Source organism: Podarcis gaigeae (assembly GCF_964106915.1).
Source record: "Podarcis gaigeae genome assembly, chromosome: Z".
NCBI classification, from domain to species: Eukaryota; Metazoa; Chordata; class Lepidosauria; order Squamata; family Lacertidae; genus Podarcis; species Podarcis gaigeae.
The window spans coordinates 21171627-21199092 of NC_139691.1; the positions used below are offsets into that span (position 1 = coordinate 21171627).

The window sequence follows — 27466 nt, forward strand, 5'->3', positions numbered from 1 at the left end:
GCAACCCCAGAGTTGGTCACGACTGGACCTAATGGTCAGGGGTCCCTTTACCCTTTACCTTTACCTAGCCTGGATATAAGGACACTGAGAGGAGATATGATAGCCATCTTCAAATATCTGAAGGGCTGTCACATGGAAGATGGAGCAAGCCTGTTTTCTCCTGCTCGGGAGGGTAGGACTCAAACCAATGGCTTCAAGTTACAAGAAAGGAGATTCTGACTAAACAGGAAGAACTTTTTGACAGTAAGAGCTGTTTGACAGTGGAACAGACTTCCTTGGAAGGTGGTGAACTCTCCTTCGTTGGAGGTTTTTTTAGCTGAGGTTGGAATGGCCACCTGTCATGGGTGCTGTAGTTATTCTTTTGCCCCCAAGTGCTCAGAAAAATCCTGTCAAAATTTTCAGTCATTTGAAAACTAGGAAGTTAAATAAAACAATTAGCACCAGGGAGTACCTTTCATGCAGTTAACGAGTAAATTTTGCGAAATTACAAGGAACATGCATTTTGTATGTTACTTTTAAAAAACAACAAAACTAAAACAAGTTTTCTTGGATTTGCTGAAAACCTTTTCAGCACTTCTTTCTCAAATTCCTCCTTTTTTTCCAATGCAGTTTTTTCTGTGCATACTCAGTAACCAAAGCCCATTGAGACGCTCCCCTGTCATTGTTGTCACTAGCCATGTCTTTACTTTCTGCAAGGCACTGAATGACAGCTCTATGGTACAAGTGGTGCGCATGGCTGAGCACATGGGGGGAAGCTGCCCCTCCCTGACTCCTTAGACATACCCATGGCTGAGCAAGAGAGATGAGCAGAGGCTTTTTGTGGTAGGGCAAAAGATTTCCACTTACTTTACTAAGTCTGCTATGTTCAGCCTTCTTAAATGCTCTTTGCTGAGTCTCTTCTCCTTCCACATGGTCTATCATAGTCCAGCTTTGGAGTTGAAGTTGGGGCAGCATTGAAAGCACTCACTTAACTGAGGTTCTGCCCCCTACTCCCCCCCAGCAGAAGCCTGCCCCACGTAATGAAATCACGTATTTCTACCCATGATTTCTCCCCAAAACCCCTCTAACAAAAATCCTATGCCTGTGGGCAGCTGCCCTGCCCCCCTGGCTACACCCATGAGTGGATCCTCAGAGTTTACAAGACTTATGGGCTCACCCTCCTCTCACCTGACTCCAAGCTGTTTGATATCCAGGAATCACTACCTGGCAAAGAAGGATTCCCATTTCCCACTGAAGCTGCTGGGATTTGGATAAAGCCTTGAAGATTGTCAAAAATCCCCCCAGGTTCAAGAGGTTTGCAAAGCCACAAGTGCTCGCTTTCCCTCATCCTTCCTGCCAACACCCCCCCCCCCGTCGACCCCCCTCCCCGCGATTGCTTTCACCGCTGCACATTTCAGGCATTAGGAAAGCAACCTGGTCTTCATTAAAGGAACGAAGTCTCCTCCAGCAACTTCAGCCAAGTCGTTCCCTGACAGTATACTTTCCAGATAAACTCAAGATGTGAAAGCAGAATTGGATGGGGGCAGAGGAAAATAATAAATCTTACCACTGATAAAGAATAAGCACGGGGGGGGGGGGGGGGGGAGGCAGCAAGAAGACCAGAAAAAACTACCGTAGCACAAGTGTTATATGGAAGCAAAAAAGTTGGTTGTCCCAACTCCCTGCTTCTCCCTCCTTAAAAGAGTCTCCACTTGTTCTCAGACTGGTTTAACCACCAGTCCCTCTTCCCGGAGAACTTTGGGGACTGAAGCTCTGGGAACTGAGAGGAATAGCAGTCTAACAACTCTCAGAAGCATTTATATACCACCCATCATCCTATTTAGGATTTCAGAGGCATGAACAGCTAATTATATCCCAGTACAAGCACAAGAATAAAACTAATAAAAACCTTTAATACAAATAAAATTACAATATGATAAATTTCCTTAAATGGTGGTTGCCTTTGCCGACAGACCATTCTTTACAAAGTTCATTGTTTGCAAACAGTGGTGGGTTCAAACCCCCACGGGGGAAGCAGATAATTAGGAGTGCAGTTCCTGACTGGGAAATTCACAGCAATATTTCCTGATTTAAATCCCCTTTTCATACAGTGAGAGAAGAAGCAAGGTTTTAAGGTGGACATACCTTGAGGCGCAGCATTCTGGATAGTGGGTTCCTATAGGAGTTGCTCTGTGAAGAATCTGCTTCCAGTTCTTTGGATCTGTCTGGCTCCCTCAGGGGGCTCTTTGGTGTATATCTGTAAGCAAAGAAAGCACACCTCTCAGTAATTTGGATATTAATCTTAATAATCTGGATTGCTGGTGTTCAAGGGTTTTTGCAAAATGCTGTCCTTGAAAAGATTTCTCACAAACTAAAAGCACCTAAAGGGTAGAGCTTGAATGACACTCTCCCCCCCCCCCCAATATAGGGTAAGGTTTTATTTTTTACACAAATACTGAGGTAAATGGTCACTCAGGGCTCATCCATACTTCTGCGTGTTCCATGCCTAGAAAGCACACTTCTGGCAGATTCCCCCTTGTCTTGTTCCTTTCCTAGGGAAAACCTGCTCTTTAACTTTAATCTTGAGAGCTAAAGGTTCCGTTTCCCCAGGGGAAAGTGACAGTATTTGTGCCACTGGTATATGCTAATTCCTTTCTCAAATTTAAGACTATATACAACCTTTATTCTCAATAACAATGGCACTTACAAGTGGATAATACTTCAATAAATATTTATTATTCCTAAAAGGGAATTGCTTTGAAGCTGCTCTAGATCCTTTTATTTTTGTCCTTCCAGGCTGAGAAGCTATACAGATTGAATTTTTAAATCTTTGTTTTCTTACATTTTGTTATGTTTGCACTTTTAAACAATTCAATATTTTTTAAAAAGAAAGAAAGAAAACACATACTGCAACTGGGGCTGCTTCCTAAAGCTTAGGCTTCAAATCTCAAACCGGGGTGATGAAAGTGTTGCAGGGGAACTAAATGGGCACCTTGGAACCTTAAGACATCACATCGGCAAAGACAGATGTGGGGACTGCTGAGCTAGGAATCCCAATGTTCTGGTGGGGTGTTAGGCAGCATCCCCCAGCCATATCTGGCACAGGTTTAATCCCTAGCACGGCACTGGCAGCTGCAAGTATCTCATGTAAGTATCTCAATCAAGTATCTCATCTTATGTAAATATGTGGGGCAGGGAGGAAGGAGGGAGACGGAGGATAAAGCATTCTCTTTAGTTTAGTGCAGAAGTGACATTCAAACCCAGGTCTTTGTGGCTCATTAAGGCTCACAGTCTGATCCCCCCGATTCCACAAAGTATCTTTTTGTAGATCCTTTTTCTTTTCCCTGACCCATAAGATTGGACTCTGTTTTAAATTGTTTGAATTACCCCAAAAGTATGCTTTTATTGGTTTCAACATGCTTTCATACTTACTGTTTTGCTGATCTTCTGCTGTATTTCTGCTTTAATGATATTGTTTATTGCTTTTACCTTGTACACTGAAAAATCTAAGCAGCTTATAAAATCATTTAAAATAAAATACATGGATGAAAGTTCACATTGAAGGATCAACACCTTACTAGACCCAGCAGGCAAATTTCAACTAAAGCATAACTTTTCAAAACCTAGAGATCGTAATAAATTTATCAGGGATGGGTAGGGGTGGGAATTCTCAGTGATAGCATTAGTTTTTAGTTTTTTTACAGCTATGTAGGTGAGACAGGCACAAGACAGGCACAAAAAAATTGGCAACTCAAGTAGACAAGAAGGAGCCAAATGTTTTCCCCCACTTACTGTGTCTCCAGCTGGTCCTGCCTTGATTTCTCCTCTGCCTCCTTATCCTGATGGGTCTCTACCCTCCCTGCCTGCTTCCCCATAAGAACTACCTCTTTCCCCTCAGCCACTATTTACTTTTGTGACATCTGCCTGCCAACTTCTATGGGTTTTATCTATTCATTAATATCCTTTCACACATCACATTTGTGCACACTCATTAGCCTCAACCACAGTCAAAACCTCTCTCACACACAAGCATATACCAAGCAATATTTGTGAAGAACTTCAACAGACTTATTCCCTCATCTTTCTCTATCCATTCACAAATGTTCCCTGTCTCCAACCCACAAATACTCACCAGCTCCTAAAGACAAAACACCAGCCTCCTTCAGTCTTACAGAATGGGAATTCCACCGGCTTCCACCCATCAACACCTGCCAACTTTCACAAGGTCCGCAGCTAGACACCAACCTGCTTCTGACACTGGGTATCAGCCCCCTTCAAGCTGCGGTCCCTCTCAGAAGTGAACTTGCCTTATTATGGCTCCACAGCATCCCACTGCCAGATAATCATCTCTGTCCATCTGGAAATTCACCTCCTGCAGGTGGAATAAAGCTGGGCAATGCTGCATGTCACAGCTGCTGCCCTCTGTGTTCTGTTGTGGGAACAAGAATAGGCCCACCTTTATATCCACTTATATATCCGCCATGTACTTTTGTGATGTCACAGGTACTCTGTAGCCAATGGCAACAGCTGGAGATGCATCACCATAGTCTCCTCAGACCCCACAATTGTGGGTGCCACTCAGCCGGGATTTGTTTGTGTCCTTGTTCATTATTTAAAAAATATTTATAGACTCCCCTTCATCGGTACTGATAATCAGGGGTGGCCATGCCATAAAACTGCTGCAGGGGACCTTTTTCACCTGTAGAGGACCCCCTCGTCCTTCTAAGGGCTGCATGGAGGGGGGAGAGTTAGAAGCAGAAAGGAGAAACTGGACGTCTCTCCAATTATTGAGAACCGTGAGCATGCAAAGACACGAAAAGAAACTAAATAGAGGAGATGGCTAAAATACTAGTTGCACATCGAAACAAAGCAAACAACCTTAAAAGAACACGTCTCCCGAGCACTCTTTCATCCAAAGCAGGTAAACAGGATCGTATTGCCCCTAGAACAACCAGCAGTCTGAGGGAACAGGGAGTAAAGGCTCCTTGCAGCTGTGGGCTGGAGAGCTAATAATGCCTCCCTCCTGCCTCCCTGCTCGTCTTTTTGTCTTGTGAGGGAGCAAATGTACAATGAGGGTGTCTTTCCTTTTTTATTTGGATTTTTGAATTTATATTTCTTTTATAATGCATACAGAAGGAAACAAAAGTCCAGTGACGTACATGTTATGTACATAATTTCAACACAGATAAAATCTGAAGAGAAAAAAAGAAAAAAAGTCAGGGAACCAAATAGAAATCCAATTATTTATTATTCAGAGGAAAGAGGTTGTAATGGAAGGGCGATGAGGGAAAGAAAGAAACTTATAAGACTGTTGAGATAATGAATACTCTATTGGATCAACCAGAGTATATACGTGGTATCATTCAGAGCTGCAATCTCACACCACTTGTAGAGTTGGGGTGGCAGGTAACTACCGTATTTTTCACTCTATAAGACGTACCAGACCATAAGATGCACCTAGTTTTTGGAGGAGGAAATCAAGAAAAAAAAATTCTGAATCTCAGAAGCCAGAACAGCAAGAGGGATTGCTGCACAGTGAAAGCAGCAATCCCTCTTGCTGTTCTGGCTTCTGGGATAGCTGCGCAGCCTGCATTCGCTCCATAAGACATACACACATTTCCCCTTACTTTTTAGGAGGGAAAACAAAAAAAATTCCTTCCAGTAGCACCTTAAAGACCAACTAAGTTAGTTCTTGGTATGAACTTTCGTGTGCATGCACACTTCTTCAGATACACTGAAACAGAAGTTACCAGACCCTTCTATATAGTGAGAAGGTGGGGAGGGGTATTACTCAGAAGGGTGGTGGGAATGGGTGATTGGCAGATAGCTGTGATGAGCCTGTTGACGACTCTTAACGACTGCAATAGGTCTTACAGGAAAAAGCAAGGGGTGAGAAGGTGAGAAGGAGGGAAGAAGTGAGTCTTATAGAGCAAAAATATATTTAGGTACTTGCCCCCCCCCAATTCCTCTATAACCAGGCTTTGGCCTTTAACTGTTTGTGGATTTTTTAAAGAAGTGGGCAGGATGTTTTAAATGTATTCCCCCCCCTCCTGTTGGGGCTCACAAACTCTTCCACTTGTTACACATCTAGAAAGCATAGGTCTGAGTGGTTTCCCCCTGCCCCACTCCTTTCCAATGGAAAATTCATTCTTTAGTGATAGATAAAAAAAATGGCAATCCAGGGAAAGAAAACCTAAATTGCCATTTGCTCTAATTGAGCACTAAAGAGCGGTTTTTCCAGTCGTGAAGCAGTTGAACAAGAGGAAGTGTGGGTAAGTCCTTGGTTTTAATGTACACATGGGCTTATCCACAGTTGTTGTTTTTTTTCAATCAAGCAGTGCATAAATTTGATGAAATAAATCCTGCAGTAAGGAAATTAGGGGCATCTGGGAAATGCCTTTAGGCCCATCTTCCCAGAGCATCCATAGATTCCCCATAACTGATTTTGAAATTCTCTTCAACAGTCACACCCTCTTAGTCCTTGTAATGATGAGCAGGTCAGAGGAGCGGAACTCGAAACAGCTTTATTAATGAACTGAGTACAACAAGCCTTCCCTTTATTTTCTGCCTCACTTTGTCCTGCCTCCTGTTTCTTTGACTGCCTATGCCCAGAGCCGTAGCTAGGTGATCTTGCGCCCCTGGCAGAACCGTCCAGATTGCGCCCCCTAGCCACGGACAAATTAGCGATTCTTTCTGCCTCTCCTCTTTGGTGCTAAATTGGTGATTGCCATTTGTTCCAATTTAGCACCAAAGAGAAGGTTTCCTGGGGGAAAGCAGCATGGCAAATAGGAATGTGAATAAGCCCTGAGTTTCAACTCCCCCAGGGCCATGGGCCATTCCATCTTTCATAGTCTTCTCACCTTGCTTCCCTTGTTGACTACATTTCTGGTGCATTGTTTGATGAGCAGGTCAGAGGAATTGAATCAGACATAATTTTAATTTCTGTCTCTCTGTCTCGCAACGCGGCACAGCTCTTTTCTATGCTTCTCCTCCTCTTCTTCACTGCCTCAGCGCCTCGCTCGCCCCCCCCCCACTCGGGCACACAGAGCCCTCAGCAGAAGAGCGCCATGGGCTCTTCTGCTGTGGGCAGCTCTGCGCGAGTTCAGGGCAAGCATTGATCAAGGAAGCGAGCCAGAAGAAGCTCTCTGGCTCGCACCTTGGTTTAAATAGCCCCCTCCCCCCACCAGCGGATTGGCTGGCTGGAACTTTGACGTGTCCAGGACCTCCAGTGCTGCTCGCTGCCATGGCGTTCACCATGTTGCCTCGCCAGAAGTCCCCAGGCATAAATCTGGGGACATTAATTAAAAACCGGGGACATTCCGGGGACAGATTGGTGAATCCAGGGACTGTCCCTGGGAACCAGGGATGTCTGGTAGCCCTATGTTAAGAACATCTGAAGAGTCTGATGAAACAAGCCAACGATGGCACATCTAGTCCTGCATCCTGTTCTCACTGTGGCCAAAAGATGCATGTGGGAAACAGGCAAGCAGAGCCTGAGTACAAGAGCAACTCTGTCCTCCTGTGGCAACTGTCATAATGGACGGCCTGATGAGGCTGTCGGCCCAGTGCACGGCAGCTGTGCAAAAGGGCATATTCTGCTCATCCAAATTAAACCATCAAAGTCGTCACCAACAGAAGTGGAATTTTTGTTGATCCTGTCATCCATGAGGCTTGTGCCATGTATACAAGACCTTAGCTTGACTACACAAGTGGTAAGAACCATTTAAGAAGGAACCCAACAGCTGCCTATTTGAGTAAAAAATGCCAGATAGGGTACAAGGAAGGATCTGAATATACAGGATGGGGGGAATTGGGTTGCATAAGCATTTAATAAGCATTTAATAATAAGTCTTCTGGTCCATGGAGTCACGAAGAGTCGGACACGACTAAATAACAACAAGCATTTTCAAAGATTGTGGTTGGGTGAAGAGATGCTGGGACAAATGGGTAGCAGGTGGTGGTTAGGGAGAGGATGGAACAGTCAAGATGACATATATTTGTATGTGTGTGTTCTGGGGGAAAGCTCTCAAAGACTTCTTGTCCTGCAATGTACTACACATATTGTTGAACAGATCTAAAAGAGGGGAGGGTAAAAGAGAGGAGAGGCAATGGAAGGGGGACTAGTTACCATTCTAACCCCCCCCTTTTTATGGCTGCATCACATTAATGATTGTGAGCATGGAATCTGAGGATGATAGTTATTCTGGTGATAAACCATGGAGAGTAAGTTTGAGGTTGTGTACTATTGAAGAATATATCGTGCTGGGGGGGGGGAGAGGAAAACATGGCAAAGACCCACGGATATTTTAGATGATAGAAAACCCTGGTAATGTCATCCAGATGTTACATTCATCTCATTGTGGGTGTAGACAGGATATGCTTCCTTGGGCTTATAGCCTGAAGCTGCTAAGTAATTGTGGGTGTGGGCATCATAAAATTCTCAAGAACTTAGCCGAGATACACAATATATGAACTTCTCAGCATCTGACAGCACCAGTGGAACTAAAGTGATGTAATGCGGCTGTTTGCCCTTGGCACATTTTGGAACAGGGTGCAAAACAAGCATCCAAGATAATGTGTTGTGTAGGCAGTAAAAATATTGTTAGATTTTCTAACATTTTCCTTTCCAGTATAAAATAATTAAGCATATTTTCCAGATACTTTTGAAGCATTAAGACTACAAAACCCATGTTGCTGTGTGCAGCCTGCAGCAAAATATGAATGTGCAAGTATTTATGCAGCCTTGAGGCTACAGTATTATTAATATTACCCATCCTGGGGCAACCCAGTCAGATAGGCGAACTACTACTACTACTACTAGAATCATAGAATTGTAGAGTTGGAAGGGACGAGGATCATGTAGTTCAACCTCCTGCAGTGCTGCAATGTCAGCTAAAGTATCCATAACAGATGGCCATCCAACCTCTGCTTATAAACCTCCAATGAAGGAGACCCCAACCACCTTCCAAGGGAGTCTGTCCCAGAGTCAAACAGCTCTTACCGTCAGAAAGTTCTTCCTGGTGCTTAGAATCTTCTTGTAACTTGAAACCATTTGTTCAGGTCCTTCCTTCTGGAGCCAGAGAAAACAAGCTTGCTCCATCTTCTATGAGATAGTCCAGATATTTGAAGATGGCTATCAATTCTCCTCTCAGTTTCTTCTTATCCATACTAAACATACCCAACTCCCTCAACAACAACTCCTCATAAGGCTTGCTTTCCAGACCCTTGATAATCTTTACTGCCCTCCTATGCAAACATTCCAGCTTGTCAATATCCTCCTTAAATGAGGGAGCCCAGACCAAGGCAAAAGAGAGCAGCAATATGACTTCCGTTGATTGGGACATTATACTTCTATTGATGAAGCCTAGAATAGCATTAGCTTTCTTTGCTGCTGCATCAGGCCCTAGGGCAGGTTACAACAATTAAAAATTTTAAACAGTTCCTGCACTGCATGTTTCACTACAAACAGAGAGGCAAACCTGATGTAAGCAAGTGTTATTATTGGAAGAATGAGAGCACAGGTGATATAAAATATCTCTCAGATCAGCCATAGCCAGCCTCTGTAAATCCTTTGATCCACTCTCTTCCCTGGCAACCACGCTGCAACCAGTCTGAACCAGGACTCAACACTGTGATCTGTAAACAAGTTTGGACTAGAGGTGGTTTTTGTAGTGTTGCAGGGTTTGTTTTGTTTCTAAAGTACTGGCTGCACGAATTGAACTAGAAAATATATTATGTTCTGATAGACCTAGAAATAAACTGTTTCCAGCAACATTTTGATGTGGAATGAGAGGACAATGTTTTAATATGCCTTTGCTGCAGGATTGCATTAATATTGCTGCATGCCCTCCCACCCCCTTTTGAGTGCTAAGAGACTCCAGGGGTGCTGTGCTTTGACCTATGGTTCCATTTCCTTGGAATGAAAGTGAATGGAGATCGTGAGGTCATTTGTATTTGTGGTTTTATTTACATACATATAAAACCTGAGCATAGAAGGAAGGGCTCATATCATTAACACTCAAACAGATCTTTCTTCCCCATTTGGTTTCCATGGAAGCCTCAAGCCACAGCTTTGGGTCCAGCCCAGAGCAAGAGGAGCCTCTGTATTTCCAGTTTCCAGCAGTAGCCCCAAATTCTCTCACACACTCCTTAGCTTATTGTTCTCCATCCTAGGTTGATGTAGTTCCAACCCGGTGAGGTAGGTAAAGGCCCACCCATTTGTTTCTCTTTGGACAGGTAGACATTGGCAGTACTTAATTGGCCAGCCCAGGCCAGTATGCAGTGATCTGGCTGGTTCAACAGGTTTCCTGTTATACTGTCTACCCTCATAGGTACAGAATCACAGGGTTGGAAGGGGCCCCATGGGCATTGTCTAGACTGACCCTCTTCCCAAACCTACAACAATATTACTGCTTTTTTATCATAATTTTGATTGGGTTTTCCATATTTCATTTCAGTTCAATACACATATTCACAACTTATATTATTTGCTCAAAGGAGCACTGACTTCCTCCCTCTTTCTGACATCCCTATGACATTAACATATCTATCGCATTTCCATAATCACTTCTATATCATATATTAACATTAAGAAATCACACTCTCAACAATATTATTGCTTTTTAATAAATTTGTATTGAAATTTCTCAAATAAGAAATACATAATAACAAACACAACATACAAAACAAAACTTTACTGTGAACTTAGTATCAGAACTACTTGTTGATGCACCAAACTAATAAACAAACCAGAGGACACAATGATATGGAGACACAGCAACCTGGAACATTAAATTCCAAATCTAATTTGTAGATTTTTACATTAAAGGTCAGAAGTGTTTAAGTATTATACTAGTCCTTAACAGACGAGGAACATCTGGAAGGACGATTCTTCGCTGTTGACGCAAATCAAATTCAATAGACGGAGGCCAATATTCTTCAAAGAATTTGTTTGGCTCTTGCTATGATTAATACAACAATGCTTCTTAATGTTATATTTTCTACATGTATAGAAGGAGCAAGGCAGGGTAAGATGCCCTTGGAAGGTAATAGAGCAAATAATACAAGAGTTCTTGGGATCCAGGCTCAATTCTGCGTACATCCCTGAGTCATAGCCATTCTCTTGTTTGTAAATGAGAACTTTGCAATGTGATCAAATATTTCATGGTTTGCTGCTAAACATCTTCTGCTGCCATTGTATGGCCTCTAGGCAGCAAAGCCAGGCCGCGGTGACCTTCCATCCTTAAGACACTTATATCTTATTGATTTCAGTCTCCTATTTAAGCCATCACCGCAAGGCACCCTTCAATGTACGGAACATGGTTTCCAAAGCAATAGGGAGCGCGGGGGGGGGGGGCCCTCCCCGCTCCCATGTAAGACTGTTTTCTTCAAATGAACATTTCCCTCCCTGCAAGCGGTGCATACCAGCCCCATCTCCCGCTCTCTTAGCTTCTTTTCTTTTCTATTTTTCACTCAAGTAATAGAGATGTGGCTGCCCTGACATTTTGACAACAGCGAGACTTTATAAATGAAAGATTCCACCGTCTTTTTGATTGGTTTTGATTTAGCTTCTTTATGCTTCGTTCCCCATCTGGGGAACTCAGTGAAGTGCCCTTCTTCTTCCAACATTCAGCTTCATTGGATGTCCAAAAGTTCCAGTGTTATGAAATAGAGGGGGGGGGGACCAGCACCATTTCTCTATCCACTTTCTCCATGCCCTGCATAAGTGTAAAAACTTCCATAATGTTGCCTCTTACTTGCCTTTTCTCTAAACTAAAAAGTACCAAAGGGTGCAACTTTTCATCACAGGGAAAGAGCTCCACTCCTTGATAATTTTGGTAGCTCTAGTACTTACATTACAAGAGCCAGAATCTAGTACTAAAAGGGTTTTAGAATTAATCCAAGAGTTTGGTCAAGTAGCAGGATTCAAACTGAATAAGTTAAAAACTAAGGTTTTAGAGAAAAACTTAACAGGTATTGAAAAAGAGAGGTTTCAGAATGAGACAGGTTTAACTGTGGTTAAGAAAGTGAAATATTTGGGGATTAACATAACAGCTAAAAATGTGAATTTATTTAAAGATAATTATGAGAAATGGACAGAAGTGAAAAAAGATTTAGAAATCTGGTCAAATTTGAAGCTTTCCTTGTCTGGTCGAATTGCAGCTATAAAGATGAATGTATTGCCTAGAATGTTGTTTTTGTTTCAAACATTGCAAATTGTGGACAAGATGGACTGTTTCAAGAAGTGGCAGAAAGATATTTCTAAATTTGTCAGGCAGGGCAAGAAACCCAGAATAAAATTTAAGATTTTAACTGATGCAAAGGAAAGGGGGGAGATTTGCCCTGCCAGACTTTAAACTTTACTATGAATCAGCAGCATTCTGCTGGTTAAAAGACTGGCTGCTTCTTGAGAACACAGACATTTTGGATTTAGAAGGTTTTAACAATATTTTTGGGTGGCATTCATATTTGTGGTATGACAAGGTTAAAGCTCACAAAGCATTTAAAAATTATATTGTCAGGAAAGCATTGTATAATGTCTGGATTAAATATAAAACTTGTTGGAAAATAAAACCCCAAAGTGGTTGTCGCCAATGGGGAGGTACGAGGAGGTCTGGGAAGTAAGTTATAAGAAAATAAGGGAATGAAACTTTACTTGTTTTTAAACTGTTTTTATTTTTTTATTTTTGATATGTCTTTTTTTGTTGTGTTTTATTTTTTTTGTATACTCTTTGAAATGTTAATAAATATCTTTTTAAAAAAAATATAATTTTGGTAGCTCTTTTCTAAACCTCTTCCATCTCTACGACAGCCTTTTTGACGCAAGGCAACTAGGACCATACACAGTTTTCAAATGCCTTCACAGCATTGATTTGTATAATGGCATTATTATATTAGTAGTTCGATTTGCAGTTCCTTTTCCAATGACCCCTGGCATGGAATCTTTTTTTAAAAAATAACCATCTACCGGTAATTTGGTGGCCGTCATTGTCTCCTGTGGAACCAAGTTCCACAGTCTTAACTCGCCTTTTCAGTCTGCCTCTTGATACTTGAGGTGTATATTCTTAGGATCCACCTTACTTTTGTGGTGGGGAGTTGTTATAAAACTGTTCTTAATATTGTGTTTTAATGTTGTAACCTACCCTGAAACCTTAGGGTGAAGGGTGGATAAATAAAAACAACAACCACAACTAGAGTAACCATAGGCGCCGACTCCATGGGGCCTGAGGGGGCCCGAGCCCCCTAAAAAATTTGTTTGGGGGGGCTCTGCCCCCCAATAATTTAAGAAAATTATTAGTTATATTATGCTTTGTAAAATCACAAAATTATGTTGGTATTTTTTATTTTCCTTGTTTGACGATAGTTACCTTTTAAAATACATTCAGTAATGAGTTAAAACAAAGCCACTCCTGATCTAGAGAGGGGGTGGGGTTGCGGGCTCTCGACCCATCAACAATCTCGTGGGGCTGGCGTCAGCCCCGCAAGAAGCGGGGATTCCCCCTAGCTCATTAATATTCACCTCCCACGACGGCAGCCAATCGGCTGCCGCAAAGGGCGGGCCCTCACAGGTTCACTTAAGGTCGGGGCAGCCTGGGGCTCGCCCCTTTCGTTCCCCCAGCAGCAGCGGTTTGGAGGTCTTGGGCCCCCCCAATATTTTTTATAAGTCGGTATGGGCCCCCGCCCCCCCAATATTTTTTATAAGTCGGCGCCCCTGAGAGTAACTCCATGCTGCATGAAGAGGGGTGGGTTTTTTTTTTTTTTTGTATCTGTCCTGAATCTGCCAACTTTAAACCTTAATGGAGGCCCACAAGTTCTAATGTTATGAGAGAGGGAGGCAAATTTTCCTCTGTTGACTTTCTCCATGCCGTGCATAATTTTGTAAACTTCTATCCTTTCACCTCTGAAATTCCCTCTGCTGTTTGGCCAGCCACTAGTCCTGTGAGTTGAGCAAACAAATGGCCAATGTCTGGACCTGAGACCAAGATGTGGATAACCGGACAAAGATGACCCCACTTAGAAAGCCCAGCCTATGGTCCGGTCCCCAGAAAATGTGGTTTACCTTCCTCTCTCAAAGCAGAGTTATGTGGAACGGAAAGAGCTGAAAATAGTATGCCTGCCATTCACCTTTTGTGCTAAATTGACTCTCCCCTGGGGATGCTACCAGATTTGATGTCTGCTTGGAAGAAGTCAGTTTTTCCTAAAAGAGGAGGCAGGAACAGTTTTGCAGTGACTGATCCAGGCAAAGCATAGCACGCAAACTGAGTTGGTGGCCGAGGTTTCCTGGCAGGCTAATTTGTGACTGAAGGGCCCTTCCTTTTGGATCAGTGACTGTCCTCTGAAGTATTTACAAACAGTACAGAAGGCAAAGGAACTGTTAATATGCTCTTAGTATCTCTGATTCATTGTGGCTCCTGTGCTGGGATTGGGTGTAATAGCCACCTTTGTGGATCCTGGTAGTGTCACACAGTCATGCGTTTCCTATTTGTTTCCTTCTTTTGACAGCAGTCAGAGATTTATTTATTTTTTAAATTATGGGTGGTATCAACAATATCTGGACATTTTCTGGGGTCAAAATTTGGGAGGGTGTCACCCACGCTTTCAAATATGGCAAAAGGTCTACATGAAAGAAGCGTTGTTTGTTTGTTTGTTGAGTTTGTACCCGGTTCTTCAGCCAAAAAAGCTCCCAGAGTGGTTCACAAACAATCAAAACAAGACAAATATGTTCCCGGAAGCTTACCATATTTTTTAAAAATGACACACAAGGGCAAAGACACAGAGAGGGAAGAGGAAAAACAAAAACCCAGGTAGGTTTCTAAACAGTTGTTCTTAAAATGACCAGCAGGAGGAGGTGCCTGGTGGAGCAGGGCCTTTGGCAAAGGTGATGGAGGTAGCTTCCTGCTTCCCACCTCTCCCGCTGAGGTCTCATCCACAGTTCCTCTTGTACTGCTGCTTTCTGCCAGGGAAAACCACTCTTTAGCACTCAGTTAGAGCAAACAGCAATTGGCTTTTCCAGAGATTGAGGTTTGCTCCGATTTAGAGCTAAAAAGTGGGTTTTCCCTGGGAAAGAAGAGAGACAAGGGAAAGTGTGGATAAGCCCCCAGGCAGCCTGAGGGAATGGCTTTCCCCCAAGTGCCATTTGAGGGGAGAGGAAGCCTGGTGGGGTTGGTCTGCCACAGTAGAGCTGATGGAGGGAGCACTGCTTCGCAGTTCTCCCGCTGCTGGAATGTAAATGTTAAATGAAAATGTATTTTTACCTCTTGGCAACCTTAGGCTTGGCCAGGCAGTATGGTGTAGTGGGAGTAGGTCCAGGAAGATGTAGGTTCCCTCAGCCATGAAACTCTTCAAGGTAACGTTGTGTCAGCTGTTCTCAGCCAGCCTACCTCACAGGGTTGTTGTGAGGAAAAAAATGAAGTGTGTGTGTGTGGGGAACCATGTTTGCTGCCTGAACCTCCTTGGAATAAGGGCAGGATATAAATGTAGTAAAACAAAAATGAGTCAAAATCAGCCTAGCAAATTGTGAAAGCGTGGAGCTGCGCCAAGAGAGGGAAGGGGGGGTAGTGGAATCAAACCAGCACAAACTGGCCCCTCCTCCTTGCTCACTTCACTGCAGCTGCCTGCCACCAAGTGGATATCTTTATTTTTCTCCAGGTGCTTCCACTAAACAGCCTTTCAGCTTTCTGAAATTTAATTGGATTCAAGTGATAGGAAAGGAGATTCTGACTAAAAATCAGGAGGATCTTCAGGAATCAGGAAGACTGTTTGACAGTGGAACGGACAACAAACCAACAAAGAAAAGGATTAACAAACAGTTGAAAAGCCATTGAAAACTCATCTTTCTGGTACGTAAGTGCAACCACACAACATGCACTTTCTACACACATAAAGCCGGGAGAATTCTCACCCACCCACAACATCTTGTTTTGAGTTGCTGCCTTTCCTTTCACAAACACCATCATTCCTTTTGCTCTCAAATTATTATTTTCTCTTCGCTACAAGGGCTGAAATCCACGCAGGCATCCCCACCCCCTCCTCTCACCACACACTCCTCCCTCGCTTCTCTCTCTCTGCTGAACACTCCGGGCCATTTCCAGTTATTGTCCATGCAGCCGCCAGAACCATCCGAAACACCCTCTTATTTGCTGCAACAATCTATACCAAAATGCTCAGCTTTCATTTCATCCGTTTGTTTATTTTTAAGCTCTGTTTCATTTAAAATGCATAAAACCATACAGTAAAACCATATTTAAAAGGTTAATACCAGACATCAGTTATGGAAAGACGCATTCATAATTGCCTGCACAAGCCAGACAAAATAGAAAAATCTTCAGCAGCTGTTTAAAAGTTGGCACAGAAGGCACCTGTTGAAGCCTTTGCAGGGTAGCTGCAGGAGCTGCATCAAGGAACAGAGCCTGAGGCAGAGGAATGCCTGAAGCGCTTGGTTCCCTTTGACTCTCAGCCAGTTCCAACAATCTCCTGTTGTCAGCCTTGCTCTGCTGACAACACCCCTCCTCTCCCCATGTCTTGAACAGCACATGGCCAATAGGGATAGCAGAAAAATTCAGTTTGGGTCACACTTTTATGAAACCTTACCTAACTTTGGTTTTATATTTATATCCTGACAGTTTCCCAGTTCTGTGGCTTACACAGATAAAACAGAACAAGCCAGAAACATTGAGAGAACCGTCATTAAATGCTATTAAATGCTAATAGAATTAAAATAGTATTTTTAAAAATCCATTAAAAACACAGACAATAACTTTAAAAAAAACAAAAACAAACTGAAAACGAGCCCTTTCATTAGAATCAGTCAATTTCCAAAGGCTTGTTTGGAAAGTTTACACCTGCTGGTGGAAGGACAGCAAGGAGGGAACCAGTCTGGCTTCTTTAGGGAGGGAGCTCCAGAGTCTGGGAGCAGCCACCACCAAGAAGGCCCCGTCCTGCATCCCCAGCATGTGTGAGGGTGGCGGGACCGAAAGAATAGCCTCCTCAGCGTCTGGGCAGGTTCGTTTGAGGGAATGCGATATTTCAGAGAGCCTGGGCTTAAGCAATATAGGATTTTACATCTGTGACTATCTTTAAAAGTGGTGGCTCTGGCGCCCTTGTTACATTTGAGCCTGTGTGCAAATGAGCACATCTCCTGGTACACATCATCAGTGCTGGTTGGTGTGTTGAATTATGGCTAGAGAGATCCCCGGTGTTTGTTCACAGTACAGTGCAATGAATTTGTGGTATTCTTTTTTGCAGTTTCACAGCTCCCCCCCCCCCCCACTCCCAGCTGCTCACATCAGCATGGCTTCAATTTTATTCTTTTTATATACTCACTGGGCAGGAGGCATTGCTGTGGGATGTCTTTACCCATGCAAAGGTGTTTCACATCTTAGCGTAGGAATGGCTTTGTGTGCTGCTGCTTTGAGAAACAATGCGTCAGACAGCAGTATTTTACAACGAAGTACTGGATAGGATTTGGATAGTGCTATGTGAACACAGGTTAAAATCCTAGCGCTGGAGAACGAATGAGTGCACAGTAGGTGATATTGTGAATACTGCCCCAGGTTCAAATCCTCAGGGTTGCTATGAGGATAAAAAGGGCAAGAGGGTGAACCATCTATGCTGCCTTCAACTTCTTGAAGGAAGTTAGTATATATGTGTAATTAAAAAACAGCAACAGTACATTTGGCTTTAGACATAGGGCTGATCCATACTTTTGTTGTGCTGCCAATTCTAGACACAGGTCTGTGATGTGGAGGCATGGATCTGAGTAGTTATTTAATTGACATTTGTTCCGATTCTGGAGTAAACAGTGGGTTTTCCCGGGGAAAGCAGTGGGACAAAAGAAAAACCTCTTGGACCTGTGTAGATGAGCCCATTCTTGCAGGACAAGGCATCAGACTTCCCATACCCCAACCCATATACAGTATTACAGTTACACTGCCTGCAGCAGACTTTCCTCTGCCTACATCAAGCTGTCAGATAGGTATTTTTAAAGGGCAGCATCCTCTTTCTTTCTGCCCATGTGTTGCTGGTTAACATTTGACATGCCAAAGAACATCTTTTGAGCACATGCTTTTTCTCCGCTGCAGAAAGGAAGAGTTGGTTTCAATTAGAGGAGTGAAAGGGAAATGTTGTTATGATGGCATCAGCCTCCACTTGTCAGCATGATAGTCAATGGGACAAAAGCGCATGGTTTCTGTTTTGTTTTGTCCTATGAAATACATTTATCGTAATGTCTGAAGGCACTGAGCTTTTTATCTTTAAAAGACCAACCCTGTAATAAGCACGCATTGGAGAGGATGCTTGCAGAAATGATATTGAGGTCGTGGAAGCCACAGTTTCTTGCACACCCAGAGGAGGAGGAGGGGCTAAGATACACACCTGAAGAAAGGGCAGGTGGGTTCAGTAAGGAGGAAGCAATCCATGTATTGTTTAAACCAGACCACAACTCCCATCAGCATACAGCTGTGCTGGTTGGAGCTAACGGAACATGCATACTGTTATGTAGTGAAGTTTCACCCTGGGCCAGCAGGGGGATACTGTATATAGTTTTCACTCAGGTCTGTAGATAGTTTTCACTCAGGTCCACGTCAGTTATTTTAGGCGGGAACTCTGGGCTGTTGTTGCTACAATGTTAACAGCCGGCTGCCTATGAAAGCAGGCCGGCTGAGCTGTTTGCAGTCAGTTCTATTCCAGCTTACAAAATAAAGAGCTACTTGGAGAAGTCGCTGTGTCGTCTACTATGTCAACCCACAACTTAACACTGGCGACGAGGATGGGATCGATGGACATCAGAGCACAGCCAGATGCGGCCAGCCTCTGAATCACTGAGCGAAATCACTGGACAGAACCAATTCAGAGCTGACTGTTCTGGCTAGAGCACAGTGTTCCATCCATCGCCCTTCACGCCGGCATCGGAATCATGGCTTCACTTGTGCCTCTACCGCCGTTTGCGCCAGCCTCTGAATCATGGGACTCCTACCTCGCTCGGTTCGACTGCTACCTCCAAGCCAACGAGCTGACAGCAGTATCAAAGGATCGGAAGCGGGGCCTATTCCTCAGCCTCTGTGGGCCTGAGGTGTTTGAGACGGCCCGAGCATTGGTTGCGCCTGAAGCAGTCCAGGCAACACCATGGGACACGATCCAAGAGAAGCTACACAACCACTATGCACCAAAGCCGTCCAAGATTGCTGCCCGCCATGCGTTCTACCACCGGAACCAGGCAGAGGGGGAGTCAATCAACAACTACACCACCGCCCTGCGACAGGCTGCAATGCACTGTGAGTTCCGAGACTTAGACGATGCCCTGATGGATCGAATCGTCTGCGGGGTCCGGGACATCCATCTGCAACGGCGTCTCCTTGCCAAGCCAGACCTCACGCTGCAGAAAGCCATTGAGGAGGCTGTGGCCTCAGAAGCTGCTGAACGCTCCGCCCAGGAGATCCGCAAGTCCAGCAGCCCGCGTTTTGCTAGGGAGCCAGTTCCGGTGCATCATGAAGAGGCCAGCAGTGATGAGGCATCCTCCAGTGAAGACAATGACGTGCACCAGACAAAGCGGGAGCGCAGGAAGTTCCAACAGAAGTCCAAGGGCCAACCGGAATGTGCCGGCTGCGGAGGCAACCATTCCCGTGCCAAGTGTCGATTCAGAGACGCCATCTGTAGGAAGTGTTCCAGAAGGGGCCACATCGATAAGGTCTGCCGATCGGCTCCGTCTGACACCCCCCTTCATCGACTCGCCCAAGGAGTTTTGGAGCCGGTTGACCACGCCAAGTGGGAAACCCCCATCGTCATGCCTGTCAAGCCAGATGGGTCGGTGAGAATCTGCGCTGACTACAAGTGCACGATCAACAAGGCACTTCAGCATCACGCTTATCTGGTTCCTGTTGTCCAACACCTGCTGCATTCCCTGGGTGAGGGTAAGGTCTTCGCTAAGCTGGACCTTGCCCAAGCCTATCAACAACTGCCAGTCGATGATGCCACTGCTGAAGCCCAGACGATCGTCACCCACCGGGGGGCATTCCGTTGCCGCCGGTTGCAGTTCGGGGTGAGTGTGGCTCCTGGCATCTTCCAAAGCCTTATGGAGCGTCTCCTGCAAGGGCTTCCGGACGTGGTACCATATTTTGATGACGTCTTGGTGTCTGCAGACTCACACCAGCAGCTGTTTGAGCGCCTCCGTGCCGTGCTGACCAGGTTCCAAGAGGCCGGGCTCAAGGTAAAGAGGGAGAAGTGCCAGATCGCCGTTCCACAGGTAGAGTTCCTGGGCTATCTTATCGATGCCTCCGGCCTTCACCCGACCACATCCAAGATCCGCGCTATCCAGCAGGCCCCCACCCCAAAGAACAAGACGGAGTTGCAGGCGTTCCTGGGGCTGCTGAACTTTTATAACATGTTCCTGCCCCACAAAGCCACAGTGGCTGAGCCTCTTCACCGACTCCTTAGCACTAAGACGCCTTGGGCCTGGGGTCATCGGGAGACGGCGGCCTTCAACGCGGTCAAGGCTCTCCTTTCATCAGACAGTGTGCTGGTACAGTACAGTGAATCCAGGCCGCTGGTCCTTGCCTGCGACGCCTCACCTTTTGGCATCGGTGCTGTCCTTAGTCACCGTTTTCCAGACGGAAGAGAAGCACCGCTCGCCTACTTTTCCAGGACGCTATCTCCGACGGAACGGAATTACAGCCAGCTCGACAAGGAGGCACTGGCACTTGTGGCTGGAGTGAAGAGGTTCCATGAATACCTCTATGGCAGGACTTTTGACCTCATCACTGACCACAAGCCACTCCTGGGCCTCCTCGCCGGTGATCGTCCAACTCCACCGGTCCTCTCGCCACGCATGCTGCGATGGACTGTTTTCCTGGCTGCCTACCACTACCGGCTCATCCATCGCCCGGGGAAATCGATGGGCCATGCCGACGCCCTCAGCCGTTGCCCTCTTCCAGCATTTGTGGAAGACCCGGCTCCAGCTTCATCGCTCCTTCTGATTGAGGATCATCCGGCAGTGCCTGTATCGGCTGCCACTGTGGCCTCCGCGTCTGCCCAGGATCGCAGCATCAGCAGGGTGCTCAACTGGGTGTGGAGGGGGTGGCCACAAGGGCCTTTTGCATCGGAGTTCCAGCCCTTCGCAACCAGACAACATGAACTCTCAGCTCATCGCGGCTGTCTGCTGTGGGGAGACCGCGTCGTGATTCCCCAGGGACTCCGTCAGCGCGTCCTGGAGGCTCTGCACGTTGGCCACCCGGGAATTGTCAAAATGAAGGCGTTAGCTCAGTGTTACGTCTGGTGGCCTAATATGGATGATGCCATCACTGCCTGGGTGTCCGCCTGTCAAGCGTGCCAAGAGTCGAGGCCTGCACCACCGGCAGCTAAGGGACACACCTGGGAGACACCAAAGACACCCTGGTCGAGGGTGCACATCGATCTGGCTGGCCCCTTTCACGGCCGGACCTTTATGGTAGTGGTGGATGCCTATTCCAAATGGCTGGAGGTCGCCCTGATGCACCCACAACTTAACACATACAGTTCAACTTTTTCAGATCAAAGCTGGGACACGCATCTTCCAGATCATGCTCTCAGGCAAGTCACGTGATCCGCATTGCAATATTTTCCTGTGGGGGGGAAAGCATTTTTCAGGGTAAGATCATGGTACGTGAGATCACAGCACCCAAAATGGCCACAGTGAGCTCTTGTAAAAAAAAAAAAGGACGTCCCGTTTCCCCCTGGGGCACTTGGCAGGTACGGACTCGTAGCGCAAAACAACTGGAGGGCACCAGGTCAGTGGAGCCTGGTTTAAATATATACTGGGGGGAAGAGAGCCAATTGTGGTGTAGCAATTAAAGTGTCAGACTAACCTGGGAGAGACCAGTTACAGATAGGTAGCCGTGTTGGTCTGCCATAGTCAAAACAAAACAAAATTCCTTCCAGTAGCACCTTAAAGACCAACTAAGTTAGTTCTTCTTCAGATACACATGGGAGAGACCAGGATGCAAATCCACACTCAGCCATGAAGCTCATTGACTGACCATGGTCCACTCAATGCTTCTCGGTCTCCTCCTACCTTACATGGGCGTTGTAGGAATTAATTGAGGAGGGGAAGAACCATGTATGCCACCTTGAGCAACTTGGTGGAAAAGCTGGCATAGAAATGCAATGAATGAATGAATTAGTAAGTAAGTAAACTATCTATAGTGTTGTTAAACAAAATTACTCTGAAGAAGAAAGTTGCACATCTTTCCCCAGCTTTGGTCCAAACAGAGCTTTGGCAAGAACCTCCCATATCCCTTGACTCAGAGGGGGTGGCATTTGAAAACCCCTGTAAATTCTTGTTCCTGAGTCACGATCTCAGCGCACTCAGCGACTTCAAAGTATGTGACAAATCCATGTGCTGAGCCAGGGACAGCAAGAGCGGCTTTGCTCACACTTGGAGAAAAAAAACCAATTCAGCACTGGGGAGGCAGAAGCTTTCGTTCTCTGATGTAGGTCAAAGTGTGCACATGTGGCCTTAACAGAGCAGCAGCAGCAGTAGTGACAGGGATTCCACGACCCTCTTTCCTTCCCCCTTTCCTAGGCCTTTTCCTTTATGCATCGCATGACGGAAACAGTGATAGTGTACACAATATCATGGGGAGAAGGGCTCAGGAAATGTCCTTACTTTAAAGGTATGCAGCATGGTGACAAACCCGCTTTCTTCACTCCCAGGAATCATCGGGCTGGGTTTCCTGAGTCTCTGGAATTCAACATCCTGCTTGCTATGCCTATGTTGGAATCCCCCCCTCCTCCCCCAGCCAGGAAAACAATTGGGAGAATATGTCCCAAAGGCCTAAGAATCTGACCACTGGGTGAATTGGTGTATTTGTGTGTGTCTAAACAATGCTTTTTTGGGGGGACGCCGATCGAAAGATCGGCGGTTCGAATCCCTGCGGCGGGGTGCGCTCCCGCTGCTCGGTCCCAGCGCCTGCCAACCTAGCAGTTCGAAAGCACCTCCGGGTGCAAGTAGATAAATAGGGACCGCTTACCAGCGGGAAGGTAAACGGCGTTTCCGTGTGTGGCTCTGGCTCGCCAGAGCAGCGATGTCACGCTGGCCACGTGACCCGGAAGTGTCTCCGGACAACGCTGGCCCCTGGCCTCTTGAGTGAGATGGGCGCACAACCCCAGAGTCTGTCAAGACTGGCCCGTACGGGCAGGGGTACCTTTACCTTTTACTTTAAACAATGCTTTAAAGATGTTTCAAATGGTTACTGGAAGTGCCAAGAACATGAAGGGACATTTTATCATGTTTGGTGGACATGAAAAAAGGCTTTAAAATATTGGTTACAAATACATATGTTGATACAGCAGATTCTAAAGGCTAATATGCAATTGAAGACAGAACTTTGTTTGTTTTTAAGGGTTAATGGATATATAACCGGAAAACAAAACTATGGAAGATTGTGCCAATATATTATTTCAGTGGCAAGATTGAATGCATCTTTTCCATGTAAGATGGAAAAATACAGCCCTGTCTGCTATGGAGGAATCACTGATAAAATCATTGGACTTGGCTGAGATGGCAAAGTTAATGCCTTTAATTAGAGAAAAATCATTATTGACATTTATTAAAGATTGGAAACTTCTTATGGACTTTTTGTGTGACAGAGAAAATGAACTTGAAATATATAGATTTGAAGATTGAAAAAATATTGGCTTATAGAAAATAGATGGTTGTTAATTAGTGGCACAGGAGCAAACTCCTGGGGCTGTACGGGCTTCGTCCCCACACCAATAAAATATTTGAGGACCCCCCCCCCCCCCGCAATTTGATGGGCATTGCCATTCAAATTGTGTGCGTGCACCACGTCATGCGATCAATTATGTGGGCTGGGGCTTACCTCCCCCCCCATATTTTATTCAAGTTGGCCCCCCTGATGAGTAGATACTATGTTTAGCTAAAGGACAGAGAACTTTTTCCATTCTCTTTTTTCTTTCTCTTCCTTCTTTTCTATTTCCTTCTTTTTTGCTCCTGTTCTTTTTTATATTAGATATTTTAAGTATTTCTTCTGGTGTATTATAAAGAGATACTTTGTATTGGGTAATGACTTTTGTATATCTTTGGATAAGTATAAATAAAATATTTTTAAAGAGAAAGGAAATAGGGTTGGGAAGATAGGAGGGACGTGTTCTCAGGGCCCCTCGAGTGCAGACGGGCCTCCTGGTCAGCTGATGGCAGATGAGCATCTCAGTCTCTCTCTCTCTCTCTCTCTCTCTGGGCTACCTTATACCAACCAAGTCAAAATACCAGCCCCGCTAGCTCAGCATTGTCTACACACTGACTGACAGCATCTCTTCGGGGTTTCAGACAGGGGATATTTTCAGTGGTGGTTCCCCATGTGTGAAATGCCCTTTTCTAGTAACGTGTGTCTGTGCCCCCCATTGCAGACCCTCCAAGTGTCCCTATTTTTCAGAGACATCCCTGATTTAGAGAAGCCGTCCCAGTTTCTGATTTGATCCTGAAATGTCCTGCTTTTCCTTAGGACGTCCCTATTTTCACTGGAGAAATGTTGGAGGGTATGGAGTTATTCGACTCCTGAGCTGTCTGAAGGCAATTCTGTATAGGGTAGTTTTTGAAAAAAAGATGTTTAATGTTTTATTATGTTTTTATATATGTTGGAAGCTGCCCGGAGTGGCAGTAAAATTATCATTAAGGAATGTGAGGTCCTTATTTTCATCGGAGAAATGTTGGAGGGTATGTTGTTAATTTTCAGGAGGAATTTGGTGGCTGAGAAATGCTGTTTCTCGGCAACCACAAGATCCTTGCGTGGAAGAATAATAATAATGATTAAAAAATTTAAAGAGCCTTTTCAAATGTAATTGCTTTTAGATATTTTCAGCTGCACTTGTCTTTAGCTAAATTGTGTATCTGTTTGCAGCCCTGCACTCCTTCAGGAGGAAGGGCAGGATAGGAATAAAAAACTGACAGACAGATTCTCGGCCCTACCTGGGGATGCTGGGGATTGAATCTGGGACCTTCTGCATGTAACCCACTTAGTACCACTTGAACAAAAATGGACATGAGCTAAAATGGTGCCTCCATCCCAATCAGTGGCACCGGCCATATTGAGTCTAAGTAAGGGCAGAATTTGGCCGGAATGTTGATATTTCCTGGATCAGAAGCTATAGTAAGCAGCATTCCTCAAATGCAGAATCAAAATCCTTCCCAAAGCTTGTTTTTCTTGGCCCAAGTGATTTAAACCTTCCAAACCACATAGAAACTCCTCCCTTGGCCTGCTTGTAAAAAATAATTATCAACAATATATGAGCATAATGTAACTGCTGTTAAAAATAAACCCAAACAGTAGAATGTCAGCAGAGAAAACTTCTCTGTGACAGAGTTTTCCTCTTCCCACTGCATTATAGGTTAGGAGATGGTTGAAGAAGGTTGATTCCTGGTGGTGGGGGCAGATTAGGGGTGGGTGGGTGTGGATGGGTGAGGGGGAGAGCAATTACTGTTGTTTGGATTTCCATATGTGTAGAACAACAACTTTCATTGTGTCAATGCAGCCTAGAATAGCATTAGCTTTTTTTGCTGCTGCATTACACTGTTCTCATGTGTGGTCTACTAAGACCCCTAGATCATTTTCACATATACTCTGGAAAGCCAGGTGTACCCCATCTTACATTGGTGCAGCTGGTTATTCCTGCCAAAGTGTAGAAACCTACATTTGTTCCTATTGATTATATAACATTTCCCCTTCGTTTTCAAGATAATATTCATGGTCTGCAAAACCATAACCGAGAAAGCCAAATGTTTGCAGCAGAAAAGCACCCTTTTAGCAGAAAGTTCCATGACAGGATGAGTCTCTTTTCCTCGACTCCTGCCTGCCATGCAACATCCTAAGAAAGGAATCAGTGGAAGGAATAAATAACAACAAGGAGGGAGGCAGCCAGAACATCTGTCAGCCAAATGGCATCTTGAGGGTGACGCCCAAACTTCCAGACGGCACTCTTGGCCTCCAACCAGAGAATGAGTGAATGTGGACCAGCGTCTGGCAGCCAGCCAAAATGGAGCTTCAAAAAAGGCAGCTATGGAGAAAGTGGGTTTTCTGTGGAAAGTTCCATCCAATCCTGCCTGCTTTCTTGCTTGTCTCAAATGGGTGTCACTGGATGCGAAAGCAGAGTGGCTATTCTGGGATGGTCGAAATAGAATAGAAAATATTCTGAGTCCTCCGCTGCCACAAAACCTGTCTGAACTATACTTGCAGAAGAGCTTCCCAGGGCTCCTTTGAGAGGGTGGGTGGAAAAGAAAGATGATGGTGATGGTGATGATTATGATTAGAATCTGGCATGACTTCCAGTAGCAACAGTGTGGTGTAGTGGTTAGCGTATTGGACAAGTGCCTGGGAGAACAATCTCTCTCTCTCTCTCTCTCTCTCTCCCTCCCTCCCTCCCCCTCCCTCTCTCCCACTCCCACTCTCTCTCTCTCATTTCTTTCTACATATTAAATTTGATTCAAGCCTCCTTCTGAGCCATGATTGAAAATTAGAAAATGCTGTATACGGATCTATTCTTAGAGCAATAGTTCATGTTCTGATGAGCTTCCACTGGGCTTCAGAATGGGAAGAATTTAATTTGTCCACTGCCTACAATCTCTGTGGAAAATTGTGTAGGTTACATAAGGAGAGAACTCTCTTCTTCTTCTTCTTCTTGAATTGATTTTAGAATGTATTTCAATTAATTGATTGTGATTTTATGTAAACTGTGTTAATTTCACTGTTAGCCACTCTGAGCCGAGCTTCGGCTGGGGAGGGTGGGATATAACTAAAATATTATTATTATTATTATTATTATTATTATTATTATTATTATTATTTCTTCTTCTTCTTTTAAAAAACCCTCTGAAGTGAAGTGCTCCATGCCTTAATAAACTGAGGCTCTGCCTGAAAGTGGGCAAGAAAACGGTGTTTTTAAAATTGGTTTCTCCTCTCTATAATTGACCCAACAAGACTCATACTTTAAGTGATCTGAAAATCCAAGTTATTAGAGCCCAGGATCTACCTTAATGAATGGTTACAAAAACACAGATAAAAGAGATAAAATCAGTTGATAAATCTTTCCCAAAGAACCTATGCTCTCTTTAATAGCCTAGTCAAGCAGAGAAGAGCCAGAGCGTAGAAATTCACTGAGGCAAATACAGTGGTACCTCGGGTTACATACGCTTCAGGTTACATACGCTTCAGGTTACAGACTCCGCTAACCCAGAAATAGTGCTTCAGGTTAAGAACTTTGCTTCAGGATGAGAACAGAAATCGTGCTCTGGCGGCACAGCAGCAGTGGGAGCCCCCATTAGCTAAAGTGGTGCTTCAGGTTAAGAACAGTTTCAGGTTAAGTACAGACCTCCGGAACGAATTAAGTACTTAACCCGAGGTACCACTGTATCAAATCTTTAGAACATCTTGAGTCCACTGGTATTTTACTATGTTTTGCTGGAACGTCCCAAATATGTGTAGTTTGCTGAAACAACTCACTT

General features: G+C 44.7%; 1 protein-coding gene and 1 long non-coding RNA gene across 6 annotated transcripts in view; one reads left to right on the plus strand and one right to left on the minus strand.

The window, feature by feature from the left end:
* Positions 1 to 4417, minus strand: part of LOC310836604 (rho GTPase-activating protein 20-like) — a 94589-nt gene extending 90172 nt beyond the window's left edge. Inside the window, exons 1-2 of one of the 5 annotated variants that reach the window (XM_083722081.1) lie at positions 4287 to 4417; positions 2125 to 2236 (exon numbers count right to left, since the gene is read on the minus strand). In XM_083722081.1, the coding sequence (XP_083578207.1) occupies positions 2125 to 2236; positions 4287 to 4384 (210 nt within the window). In that variant the 5' untranslated portion in view covers positions 4385 to 4417. Of the gene's footprint in view, positions 1 to 1167; positions 1532 to 2124; positions 2237 to 4111; positions 4164 to 4224 lie in introns of those variants that run through there. The other 4 variants (XM_083722086.1, XM_083722092.1, XM_083722091.1 and 1 more) reach the window with 4 other exon arrangements.
* A 132-nt stretch (positions 4418 to 4549) lies between these two features.
* The window catches only part of LOC310836799, a 46885-nt gene continuing 23968 nt past the window's right edge, over positions 4550 to 27466 (plus strand). The window contains exons 1-2 of the long non-coding RNA XR_014560196.1: positions 4550 to 4900; positions 15628 to 15818. This is a non-coding gene — a long non-coding RNA (uncharacterized lncRNA). The remainder of the gene's footprint in view (positions 4901 to 15627; positions 15819 to 27466) is intronic.